The following is a 25,899-nucleotide window of genomic DNA, read 5'->3' as shown; positions in this document are numbered from 1 at the left end:
TCTCCCATAGCTCCTCACCTGCGGACACTTCCATTATATGCAGTTGATGTATCGTGCAGTCTCTGAGCCTTCCTTAATAGAAAAGTCTCGTCTTCTGTCCACTCTTCAGAGTGTATATTTACTAGTGATCTCTCAGTGTGTGTACTCTCCCTTCAGCAAGCTCCTGGCCAATGCCAAGCTCCTCTAGTGCCCTTTAAAAATTTCAGGTCTTATTTTTTCAAGTCCAGAACTTTTATTTGACACTTGAAAATAATTTATATATTTTTATTAATGCCATTTTGACGAGTCATTGTCAACATACTTTCCTTTAGTAGTTTAAACCTATGTTTTCCTTTAGTTTTTTAATATTCTTAAAATAGCTGTTTGGGGAGCTGGATCCATCATCTGGACTTCCTCAAAGCCAGTTTGTGTTACTTCCTTTCCCAGTGTTTTTCTTTCTTGGCACATCTCATGCATTTTTGTTGAAAATCAGCGTTTTAGGAATTATAGTGTAACTCTCTAGAACCTGATTTTCTCTTTCCACTGGGGCTGGCTGTTGTTGAGTTCCTTGTCTGCACGAATTTATGAACTGTGTTTTCTTTGGCAGTGTGCGATCTCTGATGTAGTACTATTTCGGCTTATTGTGTGTATCTGTTAATTAAAAAAAAATGCCCAGGTCAGTGTTTCTAGTATGTTCATCGATTTAATGTAAACCTCACCTCATGTCTAGAAATTTAAATGATGAGTTTTCTGCAATTTTGTCCAGTTGGGGAGAAGATCTGCTAAGCTCCTTACATAGCCATTTCAGACAAAAACATACATTTCAATGGCATAATTATTGATTGATACAATTGAACTTTAAAACATCAGGAGTGCTTTCTTGGGAGTATTTGGATTCTAGTCTTTAAGTACAGACTGTTAAGGCTGATGAAACAGTTTTTCCTTTTCTAATTATTTCATATAGAAAACATAAACTCTTCTAACCGACAGTGAGAACCCATGTTGCCGCATTACACATGTGGGGACTGAGACTACAGCTTGAGTTATAGGTTGAATTCACAACACACTCTGGTTTTAGTTCTTAGAATCTGGACATAGACCGGTATTATTTATTTAGCTTCAATTATGAATTTGGTTATTGTGTATGTATGTCGCTCCAAAACGCTTTGGTCTAGGTCAAGGTACAGCACCGGCATTATATTGACCTTGGGGAGATGGAGTCACATTTAAATTACCCAGGTATCATGTCATCCTCCAGTAGTCATCACATGATGTACAGTGGTTGGATGGTTCTTGTCAGATCGACAGTCCTCTCTGTCTTGATGTTTGACAAGCTTTACCTGTAGGCAGGGACGGAGTCATTCTGGTAAGAGCCGTAAGTAGTGCGTTCAGCTTGTCCCCCTGCTGGAGTGTTGACCTCACGTCCTAGTAGGTCTGTCCTTGCTCCTCCTTGCTTGATGATTTTCTTCTCACTTGAACCTTTATACACAGAGTACAGAATTCTTTCTTCTTCTGCATCTCTCATCCTTCCTTGCTGTGAACCACAACACTCCAGAGTTTTGTCGATTGAGTTTGGGTCTTTCTGAACGTGCTTCATTCCTCAGTGCTATAAACAATGACACAAAGACACATCTGGCTCATGCGTAATACTTGGCATTTAAAAAAACTTAATCTATGCTCCTAATTGACAGCTTCTCAGGAGAAAGTTGAGATTATCAGCTCCCGTATAGAGGCATCGCCTTGGATACCCTAAGGTAGGGTTGCCGTGTATTTGAGTCAACTCAATGGCACTTGGCTTGGTTTTATTTAAAAAAAAAAATTCCAGGTACCTTAGATACTCGAGTCAATCCCTCGGACTGCTACAACTCTTACCACCCCTCGCCAAGTACAGCAATCTTACTAATCTGTGCTTCACCCAGGATGTCATGACCATCGGGGAAGAGCTTCCTCTTTAGATATTGTCCAGGATGGCCCTGCCTCTGCTTTAAGATTTCCGTCCTCCCTCAAGGCATTTCTATTCTTCTCTTTAATGAATATACTCACGGCTTTTCACCTGTCTCTCTCTTGCCTGTGTTCCTCGTTCACGTGTTTCCCATCTTCCCAGACTCATTGCATTCCCCAACGGTAGCCGTGCTTTGGTGCAGTTGTAGGTACGCCTGCCCCCCTCGCCCCCCACCTCAACTCTATCCGATGTCAGTTGGCTTCTCTGCATCCATTCCAGTTAGCCACTCTCTCCTTGTTCTCCAGAACTTGACTGGAGTGTCATTTCTTCTTGGTGGCCATCAGTGACCACGCTTCTCTAGGGAAAGTCTATGTCTCTGCAGTGCCTTGCCAACGCCTCCTTCAGAGATGGTGGGTGGTCACCCTGACACTCTGCTTGCTTCTGCTCACCCTTGAACCCCACCTCCTATGAGAAGCCCCTTCTATCTTAGCAGGAATGGTATCTGCATAGTATGTGGGTTTGGGGTTCCTGACACGCTTCTGCTCACCCTTGACCCCCACCTCCTATGAGAAGCCCCTTCTATCTTAGCAGGAATGGTAGCTGCATAGTATGTGGGTTTGGGGTTCCTGATACACGGATGTATTCAGTAATTGTTTACCGTGGATTTCTAAATTTACAAAGAAGCTGATAGACTTGTGTTTGGGAACTCCTCTCAGGGAAATCCTCAAAATAATACAATTGCAGCAAACTGGACCGAGGTTTTAACTAAAACCACCCCAATATTCTCGTTTCCCCCACAGACACAAGCTCGGATAACTTTGGCTACAACCTGCTGACGTTCATCATCTTGTACAACAACCTGATTCCCATCAGCCTGCTGGTGACTCTCGAGGTTGTGAAATACACTCAAGCCCTTTTCATAAACTGGGTGAGTCTGAAAGAAACAGTGTTCACAAGTTGAGCTGTTGGAGCAATGCCTGTCACCTTTTCTAATAGTGTCTCAGCACCTAGGCCACCTAATTAATGTCCCCCAAAAGGAAGAAGATGGTTATGTTGGGGCGCTTCCAGAGGCTAACCTGGCCCAACAGAACTGGATGGTGTTGGCATGTATAGTCAAATTAGGGCAGTGGATCACCAGCCAGAGCTTTTCCAGTGACTTACGGATCCCTCTGGCTGGTTGAAGTGACCCAGAGCACTAGACCACGAGATTAAAGTCTAAAACACGTTCAACCCTAAAAAGCAAACCCTAAGCATTTCTGAAAGAGCAAGAAGAAACGTTGGCAACACTTCATGAAGGTGCAGAGGAAAGGAGTCGACTTGTGTCACCATGGAGGAAAGTAGGTCAAACTTCAGGCTGGGGGTGACTTGACAGTGGCGACCCGTTCCCTCCCTTCTCGGCTTCCTAGTCTGTGAATTGGGCAGAGCCATCCTGCTTCCTTCTCTGAGTTCCGGTGAAGACTGTGCAAGACAGTGGAGGCGGAATGCCCAGCTGTGGAGCTCTGCCGGGGTTGGAAGATGAGAAATGAATGTCACGGATGTTCAAAGTTTTAAGAGTCTGGCGCGGAAGCGAAGATCCCACCGTGTGTTTAGTTTATTGTTCACTTGGTTTCAACATTCATTGTGGTAAGAATCTTGCTTCTCATTTTAAGGGTGGAGTTGGGGTTTGTAGAGATAGAATCAGTTTTGTTAACACTTGATGTGTAATTATTTCTTAGGGCTAACCCCCACAGCTTATAAGTTGACATTGGCAAGGCTCCTAAGGGGTGGATTTAGCAACCAGTATTTGCAGATCAGATTTTTTTTGTTTTGTTTTCAAACGTTATTTGAAGGTTTGTGTTTTGAACCCCGTGGCACAGTGGTTACTCGTTTGGCTGATAACTGCAAGATCAGCACTTTGAAACCCCCAGTTGTTCTTCTGGAGAAAGACGGAGCTTCTGGTCCTCTGAAGAGCTACAGTGTCAGACACCCACAGGGGCAGTCCTATCCTGTCCTACCTGAGGGTCATAGTGAGTTGGCATCGACTCGTGGCAGTGAGTCTTGCGTTTTGGTTGAGAGAATTGTTTACGTGTATTTGTTGCCAAATTTAGAAACGTTTTAAGGGGGAAATATTCAGGGCAGTTACGTTTCTTAAGTCTTAACTCATTACATAGCTTTCTGTATTATTTTGTGTGTGTGACGTTCGATGGCTGTCAGTGAGAAGATACACTGCAGAACAAGAAGCCAAGGCAGCTGTGTCTCCATGTACAGTCCAGCGGGAGTGATTGCTGTCTTGGGGTTGTACAATCATTCTCGTCCCCTGTGGTAGTTACATAATCTGGTGTCTATTGGGACTTGAGAGGATTAAGAGCGAAGGGGTGGAGTCCAGTCTGTCAATTGGATCTTAGCCTATGAGGCTGCTGTGTGGGCATGGCCTCCTGAGAATTCTGGGAACTCCTGTATTTTCCTCCTTGGAGACGGGAGGCACTTTATCTGTTCACTCTCTTGGAGACTCTCTACTGACAAGGTTAACTCCCTGCAAGACATCCCTGAGGAGAAGCCACATGGACCTGCCATGATGCAATGAGACCTCTGGAGCTAGAGAAGCCATGTAGAGACCCCTGCCAGCATCGAGATGCTTCTACTGCCACTGGATCCACAAGACTCCCCACCCACTGGCCTGTGATCTTCCTGCATTCAGCATCATTGCATGAGTTTCATGAGCCTGAAGAGGACTTTATAGATTGGTATCGGGCATATTGGGTTTATATTGGACTTATGGACTTGATCTGGACTGGGCTGGGATGTTTTCTCAATATTCAATTGCTCTTATATATAAACCTCTTTCTTATTGACATGAGTCTCTATGAATTTGATTCTCTAGTCTACCTGGATTAACACATCCCCCTTTTCCGAAGGGTTCCTCCACCATTGACAGCAGCTCATTTTGATTCCGTCAATGGCCTGGGCACGTGTGATGTGCAGTCTGCATAGCAATGCTATGACAGAAGTATTAAGGGGGCTTTGGCATTTCCTTTGGTCTAGGGCATAGGTAGGTGCCCAAGCTTACTAGGCTCACTGACCCCTTTTCAGAAAAAAAAAAAAATTACTCAGTGGCTCCTGGCCATGAGAAACGTTCATACTATAGCTCATCACCCAGGATAAAGGGTAGGTATCTGATTTTGCAGCTCTTCCGGATTGTCCCAAAAGCCTACTTTGGGGAGCCCTGGTCTAGGCGATGAACTCTCGTCTTGCAATCAGATCTCCTCTGCATAATACCAAGTTTACTCTTAGTTCACACTGTTTCCTACAGTCATAGCCGCCGTTTCTTTGCCTAATTTAACGTGAGCATCGATGTCCAAATGCAATGGTTGTAAGTTACCCCTGCTTTGGCTTCTTTTCTGGGCTCACGTGAATGAATGAATGGTGGATGGTACCTGGTCTCTAAGATGTTCTCTCTCTTTCTCCGCCTCTCGCAGGACACAGATATGTATTACATAGAAAATGACACGCCTGCAATGGCCAGGACGTCAAACCTTAACGAAGAGCTTGGGCAGGTGAGAGCCGCTTCCGGGATGTCATCATCAGCGACATGAGCTTGGGAGGTGGCCAGTGTCAGAAGACTATCCAAAGGAGGGCTTTGGCATGCTCTGTTGTTGGTCGGTGCCATCGAGTTGGTTCCGACCCATACTGACCCTGTGCAAAACAGCACAAAACACTGTCTTGTCCTGCACCATCCTCACAATTATTCCTGTGCTTGAGCCCATGGTTGCAGCCACTGTGTCCGTCCATCTCGTTCAAGGCCCTCCTCTTTTCGCTGCCCCTCTGCTTCACCAAGCACGATGTCCTTCCCCAGGGGCTCGTCCATCCTGGCGACATGTCCAAAGTACGTAAGACAACGTTTTTCCTCTTTGCCTCTAAGGAGCACTCTGGCCACACTTCTTCCAAGACAGACTTGTTTGTCCTTTCAGCAGTCCATGCTACATACAATATTCTTCTTCAGCAGCACAGTTCAACTGCACCGAGTCTTCGTCAGTCTCCCTTATTCAGTGCCCAACTTCCGCATGCATAGGCGGCCATTGGAAACACCGTGGCTCGCGTCCATTCTCCGTGGATGTCGTTCTTTCAGCTGAAGACCCACTTGTAATGTTTGCGGACATTCTTCTTCTTATTTTCTGTTTTGTTATGAATTAGGTGAAGGCTTACAGGGCAGACCATCTGTTTTCCATTCAAAAATTCACACACATTTCGTTTGCGCTCATCGATTGCTGTCCTCACAATGTACCCTCCCTTGTCACATGCCTTCTCTCAGTTTCCTGTTCCCATTCCTCCTCCTTTCCCAGCTCTTCGGGCCTTTGTCCTTGGGTACATGCCGACCTTTTGATTTTAATGGCTGAGTATGCTGAGGTGTGCCTACCTCACTGGTGTCCCCCTCAGAGACCTATCTATTGGCTGAACATTGAGTCACGAGGGTGCGTGCCCTTGAAGAATGACTAAGGACCGTGGTATCCAGGTTCCACCAGACTCTCTCCAACCAGAAAGGCTGGTCTCTCTTAGCATTTTGAAAAATGCAGGTATTCCCGTCTCTCTCTTAAAAAAATTAATAGATTGTTTTATTGAGGCCTCTTACATATATTATAACACTCCATACATCCATTATATCAAACAGACATGTACAAATGTTGGCATCAACATTTTAAAAACACTTATCTTTCTTCTTGAGCCCTTTGATATCAGCTCCTCTTTATTTCATCCCTCCTCCCCACCCTACCACCCCTGAGAACCCTTTCCTTTATATATTAGGTATTGCTATTATTATTTACACATATCTTATACCACCCATTCTATCCTGTCACCTAATATCCTGGTATTCGCCCCCCTTGAGGGTTTATTCTCACATCTTTGTTCTCCATTCCCCCTTTCTTTCCCCTACCCTCCTGGATTCTCTACTCCCATTACTGTTTCCAAGGGGGTTTGTTTGTCTATCCGGAATTTCGTATATGGAAAGCTGCCATCTGTACTGGTGCATGCACACTGGTCTAGCAGGATTTGTGAGGTAGGACTGAGAACGTAGTGAGGTGGGTGACGGGGGGAGAAAGAACTAGAGGAGTGTTGTCCATCAATGCTAAACTTCCCCCTGCATGCATCTTCTCTTCTGCGCAGCCTGTCCGCGTGGGAATGTGAGAACATTATTTATTGGAAATTTGGGCTTTCTTTTTGGTACGAGGAGCTGTGGTGGGTTAAGCACTGGCCGACTAACGACAAGGCAAATGGTTTGGACTTAGTGGCGGCTCTGTGGGGTAAAGATGTGGCTCTCAGTTTCAAAGACCCCAAGGACCCACTCTCCTCCATTCCGTAGGGTCACAGTGAGCCTGATCTGATTTGATGGCATTGAGTTTTACTTTGTTTTAGCACAGGTATAATTTATCACTTAGACAAAAAACAGCACACAAACATACGAGAAGTCATCATTTAGGGCTTGTAAAAAATTTTTTATCAGCAGCAAGTGATGAAGAGTCAGTCCTCACTGCCAGGTAGTCAATATCCCCAACCACTTAACAGTCCCCACCGCCAGTTAGTGGCACCATGTGGGGTTTCTAAGGTTGTACATCTAACAGGAGGTGACAGCTTTATTTTCTTTCTTGGAGCACCTAGTGGGTTTGAACTGCTGACCTTGAGGTTAGCAGCCCTCCTGCAACAAGGGATTCAAACGTAGTGACAACTGTGAGGGTGGTGCAGGACTGGGCAGTGTTCTGTTCTGCTGTCCGTGAGCCGCTGTGTGTTGGAACCAACTCACGGCCCATCACAACAACATAAACAACAAAATAATTAGATCGTAGGTACCCAGATGCCTCCCCACAATGTTTATTCTGCTGAAATACAGGAATTGATGATCTAAGTCCGAGCAATGCCTTCAGTCATGCAATTATGTGTTAAATTCATGTCTATAGCAAGTAACCTTATTTTCAAAGATCTGTTGAGCTGAACTTTGCCATTAGTACATCTTGGTCTTAACACAGTAAGCACTGCAGGAAATCACACTTCTTGAATGTCCTGCAAACAAAGACGACGATTCCATTATATACACCGTTCTCATTTAAACAAGGAGCCCTGGTGGCGTAGTGGCTTACAGTGCACATTATTAACCTCCAAGTTAGCAGTTCAAACCCACTAGCCATTCTGTGAGAGAAAGATGAGGGTTTCTACTCCTGTAATATTTATAGCCTTGAAAACTCACGGGGGCAGCTCTACTCTGCCCCGTAGGGTTGCTATGAGTCTGAATCAACTCGCTGGCAGTGAGTTAGGATTTTGGGTTTATCGTTTAAGCCAACATCCCTGGTAGTGCTGTCAGGTAAGTGTTGTGCTGCTAACCTCAAGCTTGGTGGTTCAAACCCACCCACCTCTCTGCTGGAGAAAGATGAGGCTGTCTGCTTCCACAGAGTTACAGCCTCAGAAACCTTGGGTAGGGTTGCTATAAATGACAATTGCCTCAGTCGCAGTGGGTTTAGTTTTGGTATAATTTAAACTTCCCCCAACCCTGTGAAGATGCATGGCCTTATTTAGTTGGTGAGGGCACCGGTAATTAACCCAGGATGCCTGGCTAGTGAATGTAATTCAAAACCACTGGCCACACCATGGGAGAAAGAAGAGGCTTTTTGGTCCCATAGAATTTTATGCCTCGGGAACTCACAGGGGAGTTCTACTCTGTCTTTGAGGCTAGCGTTTGAGTCAGAATCAGCTTGGTGCCCGTGAGTTTAAGTCATGCCAAGGTGGCTTTCTTGCTGACCCTCCCCAGTCATCTCTTTCTGCCTGTGTGTACCGACAGCTTTGCGTAAGGCAGCTGTAGCCCTGGTCACTCGGGCTGTCGTAGACCCTCCAGCAGATCCATGTCATCTTCACGGACACCTCCGTTGTGTTTGTGATTGTGATGGAGGAGCTTCCAGTTTTGTTACGCTCCATCAGAGGTTGGAGGTGTTGATCTGAGACACACAAAATATTGTGAGCATTGCCCACGTTCTGGCTTCTTATCTTGTTATATTGGCCAGAATACTGTGTAAGGTCCTGGAAACATCTGGAGACACGTACTTCTCCGACAGGACTTGTTCCACACACACATCTGCAATGGCGCCTTGGCTGTTCCCTGCGCCGCTTTTGCCTGTTTCCACATGGATCGACTCTACAGTTGGCTATGGGAGAAAGGTCTAAAAGGGGTTTAAGCATTGAAATATGTTTTTCCTGATTTGTTTAAATGAGAATTACGTTTTAAAATGACTACAGCTTTTGACATAGAGATTCTGTCCGTCGGTTTTTGCATCACGCGGCTTTCTCCTTTTCTTTGACTTAGGTGAAATATCTATTTTCTGACAAAACTGGAACCCTCACGTGCAACATCATGAACTTCAAGAAGTGCAGCATCGCAGGAGTGACCTACGGGTGAGGGTTTTTATTGCTTCCTGAAATCCAAATTTCCCAATCTTCCAGCAAAACACGTTTAGTTTTAGCCCCTTCATCAAATACTCTGGTTTTCTGATAGCTTGGAAGGGTATCCATATGGGATTTAGGAGTGTAGTGATTGTTGAATGTGTTTGAAATTTGCTGGATCTCAAGTGACATCCTTGTAGGAGGCAGATGATTTTTATTTCTCCCAGTATTAGTGTAAGAAACCCCAGGGAGTAAAATAGCTAAATCAGTATTCAATAAGGGAGCACATGAGTAAGCAAGTATATGTTTCTGACTTAGTAGTTCCTAGTTTCTTACTCCTGGAAGAAACTCTGGTCTCTGAATGGGGCAAACGACTTGAACCTGACTAGTAACGGAAAGGTTGGTGGTTCAAGACCGCACAGTGATGCCCTGAAAGAAAGGGCAAGCGGCTTCTCTTCCGTAAGGATTGGAGCTGTGAACGCCCCAAGCAGCACCTCTGCTCTGTAACGCTTGGTGCTCCCCTAGTCAGCCACACCTCGACGGCAATGCATGGGGTCTTGTTTTGGTTTCGACACGAATGCCTGTCTTGTGGTAACAATTTTGTGGCCACTGTGTTTCCCTTCTCTCTTGCAGCCATTTCCCAGAACTGACCAGAGAGCCATCTTCAGAGGATTTCTGGTAAGCTGATTCCAGCCCTTACTTCAGGCTCTAGTGGAGAAGGTGTTGGGATGTTTCTCATATTGGCATTAGCCACCTGAATGTAAAAGATGGATGTGTGCTGAGAAAGAACCAAAATTTTAACATGAACATGGCTTTTAAAGTACAATAATACCAGCCCCTGACTCCATGCTTCCTACTTATTTTCTACTTTCCAGAGGTAGTCCGTGCTAATACTTGGGGGATATGTCTATGTCTGTCTGTCTGTCTGTCTGTCTATCTATCTATCTATCTATCTATCTATCTATCTATCTATCTATCTATCTATCTATCTATCTCCCCTTCTTTAAAAACAGCGCATTTATTCCAAACGTTGAACACACATTTAAAAAAATCATTTTATTGAGGGCTTGTAGAACTCTTATCACAATCCATATATCCATCCATTCATGTGTCCAGCACATTTGTACATATGTTGCCATCATCATTCTCAGAACACATTTGCTTTCTACTTGAGCTCTTGGTATCAGCTCCTCATTTTTACCCCCTACTAATCCCACCCTCCCTTCCTCCCTCATGAACCCTTGATAATTTATAAATTATTATTTGTTTCATGTTTCACACTGACTACTGTCTCCCGTCACCCACTTTTCTGTTGTCTGTCCCCAGGGAGGGGGTTATATGTTGATCATTGTGATCGGTTCCCCTTTTCTCCCCAACCTCCTGGGATCACTACTCTCATTATTGGTTCTGAGGGGTTTATCTGTCCTGGATTCCCTATGTTTCCAGTTCTTATCTGTACCAGTGTATATCCTCTAGTCTAGCTGGATTTGTAAGTTAGAATTGGGATCATGATAGTGGGGAGAGAAAGCATTACAGAACTAGAGGAAAGTTGTATGTTTCATTGTTGCTGTACTGCACCCTGACTGGCTGTCTCCTCCCCATGACCTTTCCATAAGGGGATGTCCAGTTGCCTACAGATGGGCTTTGGGTCTCCATTCCGCACTCCCCCTCATTCACAATGATGTGTTTTCTTTTGTTCTTTGGTGCCTGATACGTGATCTTATATTGACACCTCGTGATCACCCAGGTAGTGTGCTTCTTCCATGTGGGTTTTGTTGCTCCCAAGCTAGATGGCCGCTTGTTTATCTTCAAGCCTTTAAGACCCCAGAGAAAACATTTTTGATAATGTCTCTAGACTTCTTACTGTGAACCATCCCATGTGGATGTCCTGATCGTCTCCCCACTTGGGAAGCATTTGCGTGTTACTGTGTACCCTTGGCGTGGACAGTTCTGCCATATACCTGAGTGTGGGCTTATTTTTATTATGTTGACTTTTAATGGTCACTAGTGGGGCCCTTTATATCTTGTAAATTTTATTTTATTGCTTTAATGAGAAGTCATCTCTCCTTCCAATGTCCCTGTTCCCTCTGGATTTCCTATTAGTCAGATATTGAACACCTTAAGAGGATCCTCCAATGTTGTCACCCTTTTCTCTCCCAGCCGGCTGCCTCCGCCCACCAGTGACTCGTGTGACTTTAATGATCCCAGACTGTTGAAGAACATTGAGGATCGCCATGTAAGTCCAGCCTATTCTTCCAAGCCATTGGGTTAGCTGAGGATGCGTTGTTGTTTATTTACTTATTTACCTATGCAGGTAACGACCAGAAAGTTGTGATTTAGGAGTTCCTGGAAGAGATGCAACCTTGATTTGCTAGTGCTAGTTCTTCAGGGATGTGATTTCAAGCATGTGCATTGAGAACCCTTTGCCTAAGTTAGTGTAAAACTGAATTTAAATAGGTTGTGAAGTTGCTGTAGTTAAGAGTCCAGTAATATTGTCTTAAGACCTGAACATTATTGTTCTGTTTCTCAGCAAAGTAATGCTTGGCCAAGCAACTTGGTCTTCCCGTGCAACCTCCTGTTCACTAAAGAAGCCCACTGAAGTCATAGAGCTCCGTTGCTTTGTAAACTTCTGGGACCCTGTTTCTTTACAGTTATGAATCCCAGCGCACATGTATTTGAAAAGAAAAATGGACATTCCTTGGCTAGGACACTTGTCATAAGAAGCCTTGATGGTGTCGTGGTTACACACTGGGCAGCTAACCGCAAGGTCAACCATTGGAAGCAAGCAGGCACTTCATGGGCGAACCATGGGGCTTTGTACTCCCGTAAAGAGTCTAAAGCCCACAGGGGCACCTCTACCCCGTCCTCTAGGGTTGCTGTGAGTTGGCATTGACTTGTTGGCACTAAGTGAGTGAGCGCAGACTGGTCTTCGTTTCCTAGTGCTGCCATCGCTGCGCTGTAACAGTGGACTTCCCACAGTTCGGAAGACTCTCTAAATCCAAACCCACAGGCATCAAAATCTACGCAGACTCTTAGCAACCCTGTAAGACAGGATAAAAGCGCCTCTTGCCTCTGTGGGTTTCTGAGAGTGTAAGTCTTGACAGGAGTAGAAAGCCTCCTCTTTCTCCCTTGGAGCAGCTGGTGGTTTAGAATGGCTGACCTTGCCGTTTGCAGCCCAATGGATCAATCACTGTGTTACCAGGGCGCAGGGCCTTGACCCTCTAGGGGAAAGTCATTCTTCCCCCCTGTCTTCTCCTAGCAGCTGCTGGCAATTCTTAGCATCACCAAGTTTATCAATTCATTTGTTGTGAACCAACTTTTCTTGTGTTTCAGTGGTAAAGCCAATGGGAGTGGGGAGATTGAGTACTTGTACAATGGAAGCCATGATTTGGGGGAGGTTATCATGAACAGGGCTGAAGAATATTAGGGACATTTTAGAAGGGTGTTTAAGAATCTGGGTATCCAATGACCATTACAAGTGTAACAAGGCCCTTGATTGGGGACTTGATGTTTCGTTTTCTTGCTTATGATTGTGCATTTTCAACTTTCCCGAGGCCTCCAGCCTTTTAGATGCCCTCATGGGGTAGGTAGTGGGTTGCTAACTGCAAGCTCAGCAGTTGCACCAGTTGCCCCACAAGAGAAGGGGGACCTTCTGCTCCCATAAATATTTACAGCCTTGGACACCCAAGGGGGGGAGTTCTGCTCTGTCCCGTAGGGATGCAATGAGTTGGAATCAACCCGATGGCAGTGGGTGTGTGGGTGAAGCCTTCCAGGTTTTCTTCATCTTGCCTCCTGAACGGATTACACCCTGGGCTTTGCACCTCGAACTCCACTGACCCCACTGTAAATGATGAGATGTGCTGACTCCATTTTTTCCTTTGGGAGGATGTATGATAGGATCCAGTGTCCTCAGAGTACGTCTTTTATTTTTTTTAAGATGAAAGAAAATACTTTAATCCTCTTTCAGTTTTATGGGCCAGTGTCTAATACTTAAGGCGACGTTATCCCCACTCCCATTGTGTTCCAGTAGTTGGAAATTTTCAATAGCCCCCGAAGCGAGAGTCATCATACTTCCGGATGTCCGCTCTCCCATAGAGAGGGAGCAGGTTTTGTTTAGCGGGTAGCGTAGCCTGCCTTGTAAACGTTCTCTCCTCAGAGGAAGCGTGAGGCTGATCCATCGCTAGGGCATCGTAAGGAGAGGGCTGCCCCCTGGCCAGACGTCACGCAGCCTCGCATCGGTGCATTCCAGAACGGATTCCTAGTTCTTCCCTCCTCTCCTGCGGGCCAGACCTGACTCTCTTCTTCGCTGAGTGACTGCAAGTGCATCACGCGCTCGGATCCTCTTTTAAGAAATAGCTTTAAACCGTTCAAACATGGTGCCTCTTCAGATCAGTGTCATTTTGCCAGGAGATGGTTGGGGGTGGGGCTGTTTTAGGCTTTCCAACCACAGGTGCTCCACATTCTTCCTGAGTGGTCTGGGGACACTACACTGGAAGCGTTTGAAGTAAGAAAACGTTTCCTTCTCTCCCAGTGGAATACTTCCATCTGCTGCAGAATTCTCTTTTGTCCTGGGTCATCATTTCTGAGACCTTTAGGACTGTTTTAAGCGTACGGGCTGATTGCCAAGGTGAAACTTGGCATGCCGTCAGATTCAACTTATGGAAAATTCCAAGCAACTATTTATGTAGTCCCTTGATAGCACTTCTAACCAGCCGTTTCCTGCTTCTGAGAGGCACTTCTCAGGGTTGGCCCAGGAAGAAGGTACACCTTTTTCTTTTATTAAACTTTATTATAAGTCTCTTGTTTGAGTCTTTACAAAATAAATCACCTGCGCATATATCCTTACATATACAGCTGTGTTTACATGTATGTATGTATACACACGTGTGTGTACTTGTCTGTGTGTATTGTGGAGCCCTGCTGACATGGTGGTTATGCGTTGGGCTAAGACTGCAAGTTCGAAACCACCAAACACACCTTGGGAGAAAGACAGGGCTTCCTACTCTTAAAGAGTCAGAGCCCAGACACTCACAGGGGCAGCTCTTCCCTGTCCTTTGGGCTTCTATGAGTTGGCATCGGCTGGATGGCAGTGGGTGTGGTTTGGGTTTGAGTTACACGTATGTTATTTGTGTAGTGCCCACTGGTTCCAAAGTAGGCCAAGCACTGGATGGCTCACAGTTTGATTCCGCGCAGCTGCTCCGTGGGAGAAAGCTGCGGCCGTCTTTCCACCAGTGGTGCATCCCCTCAAGCAGAAACTCAGGAACCATCCACCAACAGCGCCCCCCTCCCGCAGCTGCTAGGAACCACGCACAAACTTGCTGTAGGCATTCGCGGGTTTTATCTGTCGTCGCGTCCTATTTGCCCATTTGTGTCTGAATTGCTTCCATCGGAATCATGTTTTCTTTCTCTTCACCCGATGCCATGGCTGTATCTGGAATTCATTTCCCTTAGGGATGGACGTACCCCACTTCGTGGATCAATGCATCCGTCGGGTTGCTCGAACATCCCCACACCTTCACCAACGCGTGTGCTATTTCCCTGATAACAGTTATCTAAATGGGGGCGACTCGCTGCCTTTGTGTGGATTGTGACTGATCGCAGCCGGTAGGACAGAGTAGAACTGCCCCTGTGGGGTTTTGAGGCTTTAAATCTTTAGGGGGAGAGAAAGCCTCATCTTTTTCCCTGCTGGGTGGCTGGTGGGTTTGAGCCCTTACTCTGGGGGTTAGAAGCCCGATGTGCAAGTCCCTGTGCCACCGGGGCGCCTTAGCGAGTACAGCGGAGAGCTTGAGAGGAAAGACTGGCAGCAGTGCTTCCCGTGCTGGTGTGTGGTTAGGGGCTGAGGGAGCCGAGCTTCAGGCGGCATCCGCTGGATGCAGTGGGCGTGGAGTTGAGTTTCACGCCGGAGAGAAGTGGTTTCTGGTTGTGGTTTGCGCTTCTGTTTCTCCCACCGAGTAAAGCCGTCGAGCGTCTTCATGTGCTGAGGAGCCATCGGGGATCTTCTTTGGAGAAATGTCCCTTTAAGCCCTTTGCTCTTTACAAAACGTGGTCTGCTCACCTTTTTGTTATGTATTTGGAGGATTAACATATGTGTTCTGCATATCAAACCCTTATCAGATGTGTAGTTACCAAAGTTTTTCTCATATTCATTAGGTCATCTCTTTATTTTCTTTTTGAAGTGAGTTGATGTTTTTTTTTTAATCACCGGAAGTTTGAAAAGTAAAATTCTGTGCTTGATCTTAGCCAAAAGGTCTAGAAGCGACGAAAAGTACAGTTCTGCCTTTGATTGCATTAATATGCATGCGCGTAACCGCCATTGTAATGGTACCGCGCAATTGCATTTCCTCAAAGTGTTCCCTTCTCTCTCTCTCTCTCTCTCTCTCTCTCTCTCTCTCTCTCTCTCTCTCTCTCTCTCTCTCACACACACACACCTGCGCGCACACTTTTCCACACTGACATCACTGGAAGTCTTTAGAAGGTAGTATACTAGCCGTAGGTACGTTTTTAACACACACATCTATTTATTAATTAGGAAAGTGATCCAGTCATTGATCACGTCATGTTCTCCAATAGCCAGGGCAAAATAAAATGTCTCTAAGCAATTGGAGTCAGTCTGACCGATTTAGAAAGATGGAAGAACCATCGCCAACAAATCATTAGCGATTCCTGTAGCTCAGAGCTCTCAAATAGCCAGGAGAACCAGCGTGGAGCCCGGTGTTAGAATAGCGCATCAAAACACACGACTGGCTTGGACCGTGATTGAGACCCTGTGTGTGTCTGCGCACAGTGTGCGTGGGTGAGTGTGTACAGTGTGCCTGTGTGCGAGAGTGTGCGTGCATGTGTGTGCGTGGGTGAGTGTGTGTGAGTGTGTACAGTGTGCCTGTGTGCGAGAGTGTGTGTGTGCGTGTGTGCGTGGGTGAGTGTGTACAGTGTGCCTGTGTGCGAGAGTGTGCATGCGTGCATGTGTGCGTGTGTGCGTGGGTGAGTGTGTGTGAGTGTGTACAGTGTGCCTGTGTGCGGGAGTGTGCGTGCGTGTGTGTGTGCGTGTGTGCATGGGGGAGTGTGTGTGTACAGTGTGCCTGTGTGCGAGAGTGTGCGTGCGTGTGTGTGCGCGTGTGTGCGTGCGTGTGTGCATGGGTGAGTGTGTACAGTGTGCCTGTGTGCGAGAGTGTGCGTGCGTGTGTGTGCGTGTGTGCATGGGTGAGTGTGTGTGTACAGTGTGCCTGTGTGCGAGAGTGTGCGTGCGTGTGTGTGCGTGTGTGCATGGGTGAGTGTGTGAGTGTGTACAGTGTGCCTGTGTGCGAGAGTGTGCGTGCGTGCGTGTGTGCGTGGGTGAATGTGTGTGAGTGTGTACAGTGTGCCTGCGTGCGAGAGTGTGCGTGTGTGCGTGGGTGAATGTGTGTGAGTGTGTACAGTGTGCCTGTGTGCGTGCGTGTGTGTGTGCATGGGTGAGTGTGTGTGAGTGTGTACAGTGTGCCTGTGTGCGAGAGTGTGCGTGTGCATCTTTTTCTTGCCCTTTTAGCACCGAGGAGCCCCAGATGTTAGCCTAGCTTTGCACTAGCACCCGGGGTTGCACAAGAGCACTTGGTTGTGTCGTGAGTTAACTTTTAAAACGAATTGTATTTCACTCCACCACTTTCATCCATCGTCCGGCGCTCACCTGCCCATGGGGTGATTGGAAACAGCATGGCTTGGGCTGGGCACACTTGAGGCCTCAGGATGGCATTCCTCCTTCACTTTAGGGAGGCCTGTGTAGCAGATTTGCCCCCTGCAACTCTGACACACAGCTTTCCTGACTTGTAACCGCACCCTGGCTCTTCCCTCTGTTTGAATGACAGCCTCTCGGTTCGTGGTCCGTGGGCAGGTTCTGCGTGAGCACAATGCTGTGTTCTCGATTCCCCTTCTTCTCAATGCTATCCATAATTTCATACCATACAATGGAATTGTTCAGTCACATCAAGGGGAGTTGTACAGTCACCACCACATCTTTGTTAGAGTCTTACTCGCCCTCCTGCCCCCCACCCCAAGGCCCCATCGCCTTCAAGCTGAGCTGTGCAATCACCGTCAGTTCTACCTGCTCCCCGGCCCCCCCTCGCTGTCCACTCCAGCAACCTCCTTCCCTCCCCATCTCTCACCCCACCCGGCATTCCCCACAACACCGTGTATCAGGCATTCTCATTACACATCCACTCCTCCTGTGCTTCTCAGCCCGGAACCCAACAGAAAACAGTGAAAAGCAAATCGCACTAAGGTGGTAAGGAGGAGATCACATGGGTATAAAGACAAAACTACAACTGATTTCTAAGAGGGAGAAGACCCCCATCAGCATCCAAACAACCAGGGAAGCAATGTCTGCCACGGGACAGCCGAGAGCTACTTGCCCCCAGTACTACTGCAGGTCATGTCTATAGGGAGGACCACTGCCAAGTACCGAGTTCGATCCCAAACCATCAAGATTACAGTGCTCTCCGTCTGAGAGGGAGGCTGTTCAGGATGCTTGCCTTTGGCTAGAGCGGATCTGCCAGTGGTTTGGTCTGATGAGATCCTCTGCAGTGGGGTTGGGGTTCCCACTGTCCTCCATAGCCTTCTCCAAGTTGGGTGTTGATAGCTTTCGCTCCGATACTTTCCCTTCACCATATTCGAGGGGTCACCTTTGGATCACACAAGCTGGTGTGCTGCTTCTGTGTGGACTTCCTTAGTTGACTCCTCATTTAGATGACTGCTTGTTTGAATATAAACATTTAAGGTCCCAGACACTATACTGATTGTGAGCCAGGCACCATCTGCTTTCTTCACCACGCTTCGTTGTAGCACCCCTCTCTTCAACGATTATTTCATAAAGTTGAGTATTGATGAAAGAACCAATTGTTCTTGAGTTGGAGCTAGGATTTAGTGTGAGCCCAGAACCCATTCCTGGAACTATGTTTTTTTTTCCGATTTGCTATAACCTGGGAATGAATACATATGTCATACCATTCCATAATTCAATCATGTCACACACAGTTGTACAATTGCTTACGTAGTCTCCAGACATGCTTTTCCTTGCTGGGATTCTTGACGTCATTTCCTTCTTATCTCCAGGAGTTAACTTTCGTGTGCTGGTTTCATCTTCTGAATTTTTAATAAAATTTTTAAGTTGAATTTATTTCAGGGAGGCAGGCACTCCTCGGGAGAAGGCAGGGCTTTCTACTCCCGGAAAGAGCTATAGGCTCAGAAACTCACTAGGGCAGGTCCACCCTTTCCTGAATGGTCCACTTGACGGCAGGGGTTTGTTTTTGGTTTTTAAGTTGATATCATATGTGCTTCTGAAGTTATGATAGCTGAAAGCTGCACTAAGTCCCAGGATTCATCAAGGATGTAAAACGGCATTTGAACGATGGCATTTCAGAATACAGAAAAGACGTTGGCTCAGGTGGGCCTCAGTCCTACTGAAATGGGTGGATTAACCTGGCATGGTGTTTTACAGCCCACAGCCCCATGCATCCAGGAGTTCCTTACCCTCCTGGCTGTGTGCCACACGGTGGTTCCTGAGAAGGATGGGGATGAGATTATCTACCAGGCCTCCTCTCCAGGTGAGCATCCCCTCAGGTAAGACCTTCTCGGGAGATGTGGGTGTTTGTCCCTATTGATGGAAGGTGTGCTGGTGCGGCTGACCTCGAAAGACGCCACTGGTCTCATACCTTGTGCAAGTGATGGGGACAGGTGTTAAGACCATAGAGAGCAGGTAGATGCTGAGCTTCCTGTCTCGTTGGCGACAGGAGGAGAAACAGGTTCTTGATTCTCCCGAGAGAAACTGGAGAGCTACAGAAGGCTCTGATGGAGAAACAGGGTTTTTATTTTTAAATAAAAATTTTTTTTGCTGACCCCAACACCTCATGGGTGTCCTCACTGTAGGATAGAAACATCCATTTGTCTTGGTGTCTGGGTGCCTTGGCCTCCGAGGAGGTGTGAAACATTGTCCTGCTCAGAGAAGACAATGAGTCCGAAAGGAAGGAGACCACGGAGTAGGTTAATTAGCTAGGACTCGATCCCAGTCAGAGTTACCAGGAATGCCCTTCAGCTTTGTCCTGGTGAATGAACTTCAAGTTTGAGCCATCCCTTTGGCCAGCGGCACTCATTCAGAACATCTGCCAAAGAGGTGCCTTCCTGGACTGAGGGCTTTCAGAGAAGACCCAGTCTCTTTCTTGGGTGTGAGTTTCTTAAACCTTACTGGGGACGCTGCAGCACTCATTCCATCACGATGCTTCATTAGTCTGGGATTCGTCCAACTCTCATTTATTTACGTGACCAGTTGCTGTGTTTTCAGTCAACGTTTACACAGCAGGCTAGGTTTTCATTTCACAATAGCTGTACAGCTTATTCAATGACTCTCATGACATTCATGTTCAATTTCAAAGAGAGCAGAAGATCATACATGGGAGGAACGGAGAACAGACTCAAAGGGAAAACGCAAGACAAGATGTTAAATTTTAACCCAGCTAAATCTGGGGGTCTAGTGGTGATGCATCAGGCTGCGAAGCACCCGTTTGTAACCAGCGGGAGATTGGCAGGAATATCTCCTCCATAAAGAGCCGCAGTCCCAGAATCCCATGGGAACAGTTCTACCCTGTCCTACAGGGTCGCTAAGAGCTGGCAGCGATTGTCTGGGAGGGAGTTTATTCTGCAACAATTCACCTTCTGATGTACTGTCTGTGGACAGGGCTCTTCGTGTCCCTGGCTCATGGCCCGAGGGTCTTCCATGGAAGCTTGTAACAGTGGGATGTCTGCAGAAGGATTTTTCGGCATTCACGGTCTTCCCATCGCTCATCAGATTACTTTTTTTTTGTACTGACAGACGAAGCTGCTCTGGTGAAAGGAGCCAAGAAGCTGGGCTTCGTCTTCACAGCCAGAACGCCCTACTCGGTCATCATTGAAGCGGTAAGTGGCGCGCCTGGACCGCCGGTGCCCTTCAGCCCTGCCTGTTCCTTCGAAGAATATGGGCGGGGTGTGCCTGTTTGTGAATGTAAGGAGGCCTGGTGGCAAGGTAGGTTAAGTACTGGACTGCTAACCGCGAAAGGAAGATGGAAATCCCTAAGCGGCAGTTCTGTTCAGTGTGTTGGCCTGAACCCTGCGGGTATTGTAAATTTAACTCGCTTTCTGCTGCGTCCTAGATCTGTTGCAAGACGAGAGTGCTATGTGATTGTGCTCACGTCACTGTCTTATTGTTGCTTTTCAGGGATTTGTGCGATTTTTTTGCTCTGTGGTGATTTTTCTCAAAGTGTTAGTCCGGGTTGACGAGAGAAACAAATTCAGACACTCATATGTGTATAAGAAAGAGCTTCATATTAAAGAGCAATTGTATATTGAGGAAACGTCCCAGCCCAATTCAGATCAAATCCATTACTCCGATATTAGTCCTTATGTCCAATACCAGTCTATAAATTCCTCTTCAGACTTAGGCAACATATGCAATGTGACTGAATGCAAGAAGATTACAGGCCAGTGGGTGGAAAGTCTTGTGGATCCAGTGGTGGTGGAAGCATTTCAGCACTGGCAGGGGTCTCCATGTGGTTCCTCCAGCTCCAGGGCTCTGGCTCCATCAGGGTAGCTCCATGTAGCTTGCCATCAGGACTGAAGCAGAGAGAGTGTTTCCCTCCTTCAGGGAGGAAGACAGGTGTTCCCAGAATCCCCAGGAGAAAGCCACGCCCACATGGAGGCATGATTGGCTATGACCTGATTGACAGGCTAGACTCCACCCCTTCACAAGTTGACAGTAACTCACTACAAGTCTTTCAGACATGTGTGGGAAGTTGTTTGGAGGTGTGCACTTGGCAAGCTTGCTCCTCAATAATTCTGGGGGAAAATCATTTGCGGCTCATTTGTGTCTGAAGCCAGAGCCTGAAACTTCAGCACCGAGAGTGTGTAAGCAATGATGCCCTTAGCTTTGTGGGTTCCAACTCTAAATGAGTTGGAATGTCAGATCCCTTCTAAGGAGGACTGGTGGCACAGCGGTTACCATCTCAGCTGCTAACTGAAAAGTCAGTGGTTTGAATCCACCAGCTGCTCAGAGAGACAGATGAGGCAGTCTGTTTATGTAAAAGTCACCGCCGTGGAAACACGATGGGAAAGTTCTACTCTGTCCTATATGATCACCATGAGCCAGACTGACTTGATGACAGCGGATTTGATGTTTTCCTTAATCAATGTAGATTTTTAACTTTCTGTTATTTCAGAAGTCAAACCAAATTCACCACCTTCGAGTCAATGCTGACTCAGAGTAAATCCTATAGGGAAGTGAAGAACTGCCCCTGTGGGTTTCTGAGGCTGTAATTCTTCATAGGAGTAGAAAGCCTCAGCTTTCTCCTGAGGAGTGCTTGGTGGTTTTGAACTGCTCACTGTGAGGCTAGCAGTCCAGTGTGTAACCACTAAGCCACCAGGGCATCTTCAGAAGTCAAGAGGTTTATTTATTTTATGAGTTGGCTCTTTGCTATTTTCAATGCATCTCTTTCCCTCGAGGCTTAAAAAAGAAAAAAAATACTGCCACTTGAGTCAGTTTTGATGTGTAGTGAGCCCAGAGAGGGTTTCCGGGGCTCTGTGAAGTTTTTCAAGAGCAGAGAGTCTCATCTTTCTCCCCTGGAGTCGCGGCTGTGTGTCAACCCACGACCTTGTGCTGGACCGCACAGTGCAGCTGATAGGGCGTAAAGTCATGACGAATGAGCTGAGGGGCGCCTTTGCGTGAACCACGGAGAATGACAATAAAACCTCAATGGCTGGCTCTCCTGCAGGTGGTCACCTGTCCCTCATCCCTGGGCTGCCTGGGTCCACTCCAAAGTCATGCTTTCCCGAGCTGATCTCCAATCCCAGCTTTTCGAAGGACCCTTGGTCATCAGAGACCCTTGGGTGTACTGGTGGGCAACACATCCAGCGGCTCACTCAGGTTGGAGGTCCAAGTTCACCCTGAGTCACCTGGCGATCTTCGGTATTGTCAGCGCGGCAGGTCCCGTGGGGGCGCAGCTCTGCTGTGACACAGTTCCCCCCGAGCTGGAGTCCGCTTGATGCCAACTGGGGCTGGTCATACACGTTACAGTCTGGGGCTTTGTGCATTCGGGTCCCTTGTTGCTGGGTCAAGGGAGTCGGTTCTGACTTATAACGGGCCCCCAAGTACAAAAGAAGGCGAAACGGCCCAGTCCTGCGCTTGGGCCCAGTGTTGCTGCCTCCTCTTCGAAATGCTTAGACCTCCTTAACTCATTTAAAATTTACTCCCAACTATCTAATAACTTGCGACTGTTTCAGTATGATGGAGCCCTGGTGGTGTAGTGGTTACGCTTTGGGCTGGCATCTGCAAGGTGAGATGTTCGAAAGCACCGGCTGCTTTGCAGGAGAAAGACGAGGCTTCCCGTAAAGAGCCGCAGCCTCAGAAACTCACAGGGCCAATGCTGCGGTCGCAGTCGACTCGATGGCAGTGAGTGTGGCGTTTGGAGTTTGGGTTCCAGTCTCGCTGGCTAGTAGTTCTTCCTTTGCCTTGTGCACAAAACCCAATGTGTCCATTTCCTGCCATGTTAAGCGTCTTTTCTTATGGAGAATTGAGTTCCGGTTGTACTTTTTAATTTATTTAAGTGCACAGAGGTGTGCGAGACCGGATTGACTAGAGAAACAAATCCAGAGAGACTCCAGTGTGTAAAAGAGAGCTTTAGATAAAAGAGAAGTTGTATATTAACACATCCCAGCCCTGTCCAGATCAAGTCCATAAGTCTGATATTAGCCTAGAAGTCTGATACTAGTTCATAAATTCCTCTTCAGACTCACGCAGCACATGCAATGATGCTGAATGCAGAAAGATCACAGGCTAGTGGGTGGAAAGTCTTGTGAATCTACTGGTCATGGAAGCATCTCCAGGGCTCTGGCTACCATTAGCTTGGCTCCAGGTGGCTTGTCAACAGGAATGTGGAGAGAGAGAGAGAGAGAGAGAGAGACAGAGAGAGAGAGAGAGAGAGAGAGAGAGAGAGAGAGAGAGAGACAGAGACAGAGACAGAGAGACAGAGAGAGACAGAGACCCGCCTCTTCTGATGGCAGAATCAAAAGAGACAAAGTTCCCAGAATCCTCATGAGAAGGCCACGCCCACAAGGAGGGATCATCAGGCTGTGAGCTGATTGACAGGCTAGAGTCCACCCCTTCATTCTTCTATCAAGTGGACGTGAAATTGTGTAACTACCACACTATGTGCACTGATTGAAAGCGGGATCATGGAAGGTAGGACTTCCTTCGTGGAACCTTTTCTGAAACCAGGTCCACAGCCACACCTTCTGTTGAGGACACTTTGCCCTTTCCCTGCAGGAGTATAGATGCTCTGGGTCCCCGCTGTCCTCAGGCCAGCCTCAGGCAGCACACCGGGAAGGAAGGCTGCTTCTGCTTTTCCAGTGGTGCCAGCACAGGGGCCTTGGGAGGCGACCCATATTGTCACCTGCTGCTGGGGGCTAGTGAACCTGGCAGGGGCACCCCCAAGATAACTTTCTGGAAGGTCTCAGGTCTTCTTTTGGGAGCACTAAGGTGCACCTGAGATTTCCACGATGTTTCCCGTAGGCTCAAATGCACGTGACAGTTGGACGGTGAATAAGGAAGTCCGGAGAAAAAGGATGCGTTTGAATTGACAGTACCCTGGACTGCTAAAGGGACACACAGGTCTGTCTTGGAAGCAGTCGGCCAGAGTGCTCCTTAGAGGCAAGGACGGCCAGATTTCAGGGGAGCCTCATCCCTGGAGAGGGACGTCACGTGGGGTAAAGTGAGGGACAGGGAGGAAGAGGAAGGCCCTCAGGGACACGGATTGACACCGTGGCTGCATCAATGGGCGCAAGCATGGGGACAATTGTGAGGATGGCCCAGGACCGGGCAGTGTCTTGTTCTGTCACGCACAGGGTCGCTCTGGCATGGGCCTGACTCTAAGGCACCTAGAAAATGTGACCCCCATGTACTTGGGCTTCCTACTACAAGATTGCTGGTTCAAACCCACGCCATGGGACAAAGATGAGGCAGTCTGCTTCTGTAACAATTTACCACCTTGGAGACCCTATTGGGGGCGGGGGGGAGGCGAGTTTTCCAGGGCCACGGTGAGTGGGAATTGCTTTTCTCAGACTGGTAAGCAAGTCACATTCTGGGTGGCAGAAACTGGTTTTGAATTCACATGTATTGGCCTCCAAGCCGTCTTTCCCCACTGTGGCGTGGTCAGGAGCTCGAGAGCAGATCGGGCTACGACACGTTTGAAAATGGCACGTTCATAGTCTGGGACGGGGCTACATTAGGTGCTGGTGTGCTCCCCTGAACGAGCGGGAAGAAGAAAATGCACATTTGCATCACGGCCCTGCAAGCTGATGCAGACTCCCCATCGTTCTCTGGCAAGTTCAAAGCTGTAGGCTCCACGAGAGTTGTCCCAAACATGGCGGCCATGTCATTTGTGACAAAACCTAGTGAAAGTCGGTCTGAGATAAGTTATGGTCTGTGTGCATCCCAGGTGGTGTGAATGCGCCCATACTCTGCTGCAGATGATTACTGTGTTGTGTGGTGTCGACTCAGGGCCAAGTGGGAATGCTACGGTATACAATCTATGCATACACCTTCCTAAAACTGTAAAATCCTGGGTTCGGAAGCATAAGCAGCCCACTGTCCTGACAAGCTTCTGTGGGAGTGTGCAGCTTGGCTGTTGTCCTCCCAGGAGAACCAGTCAGGTAGCGGGACGCCGATACTGCCTGCAATGCTGCTTTCCACCAGCAGAGGGGGCGAGCGCCACACTGGACTTGTGATGGCCGGCAAGGCATGAGGGAGAGAGTTTGATTGGAAAGAGAAAGTGTTTTTGGGGTTTAAGACAGTCTATGTTTGCACTTTGAGGTAAGAGTATGTTTTTCTTCTTTAAGATGGGTCAGGAGCAAACATTTGGAATCCTCAACGTCCTGGAGTTTTCAAGGTACGTTTCCCTGTGTTGAGCTTGAAAACACACACACACACACACACACACACACACACACACACACACACACACACGAGACCCTTGCACAGTTACCGCCAGTTCAATGCCAAGAAGCAGCAACGGCACAGAGCATTTAGATGGGCTTTTCCTAGTAAGTGGCAGCTGTAACCCAGAAAACCAAACTGCCTCAGGTGGAGTCGATTCTGATTCACAGTGACCTTACAGGACCCGGTAGACCTGACCCTCCGAGTTTCTGAGACTATCAGTCTCTCTGGGAGCAGACAGGCTCCATCGGGTCGGCTGGTGGTTTCACATGGCTGATTTTGCGGTCAACGACCCAGTATGTAACCCACTACGTCACCAGGGCTGCCTCATGGCCATTACAGATTGCCCCGTTGATTTGGTGTACTGACCCTTTTCAAGAAACCGAAAAAATCATTCAGCACCCTCCTGCCAAGTGAACTCCACACACATACACACACGTGCACACACACACACACTCACACACACTCACACACACAGACACACACAGACACAAACACACACTCACACACACACTCTCAGACACACAGTCACACACACACTCACACACAGACACACACGCACATACACACACTCACACACATACACCACACACACACACAC

The 25,899-nt window shown here is 47.5% G+C and overlaps 1 protein-coding gene across 2 annotated transcripts in view; it reads left to right on the top strand.

The window, feature by feature from the left end:
• LOC142461636 (phospholipid-transporting ATPase IB) overlaps positions 1-25,899 on the top strand; it is a 481,622-nt gene that overhangs the window by 71,948 nt on the left and 383,775 nt on the right. For both annotated transcript variants that reach the window (XM_075563588.1, XM_075563587.1), the window contains exons 11-18: positions 2,722-2,849; positions 5,377-5,454; positions 9,243-9,331; positions 9,953-9,997; positions 11,480-11,555; positions 18,783-18,888; positions 20,151-20,233; positions 25,202-25,251. In XM_075563588.1, coding sequence (XP_075419703.1) covers positions 2,722-2,849; positions 5,377-5,454; positions 9,243-9,331; positions 9,953-9,997; positions 11,480-11,555; positions 18,783-18,888; positions 20,151-20,233; positions 25,202-25,251 — 655 coding nt within the window. The remainder of the gene's footprint in view (positions 1-2,721; positions 2,850-5,376; positions 5,455-9,242; positions 9,332-9,952; positions 9,998-11,479; positions 11,556-18,782; positions 18,889-20,150; positions 20,234-25,201; positions 25,252-25,899) is intronic.

The sequence above is a fragment of the Tenrec ecaudatus genome, chromosome 11 (genome assembly GCF_050624435.1).
Source record: "Tenrec ecaudatus isolate mTenEca1 chromosome 11, mTenEca1.hap1, whole genome shotgun sequence".
NCBI classification, from domain to species: domain Eukaryota; kingdom Metazoa; phylum Chordata; class Mammalia; order Afrosoricida; family Tenrecidae; genus Tenrec; species Tenrec ecaudatus.
This window is presented reverse-complemented; position numbering and strand designations above follow the sequence as displayed.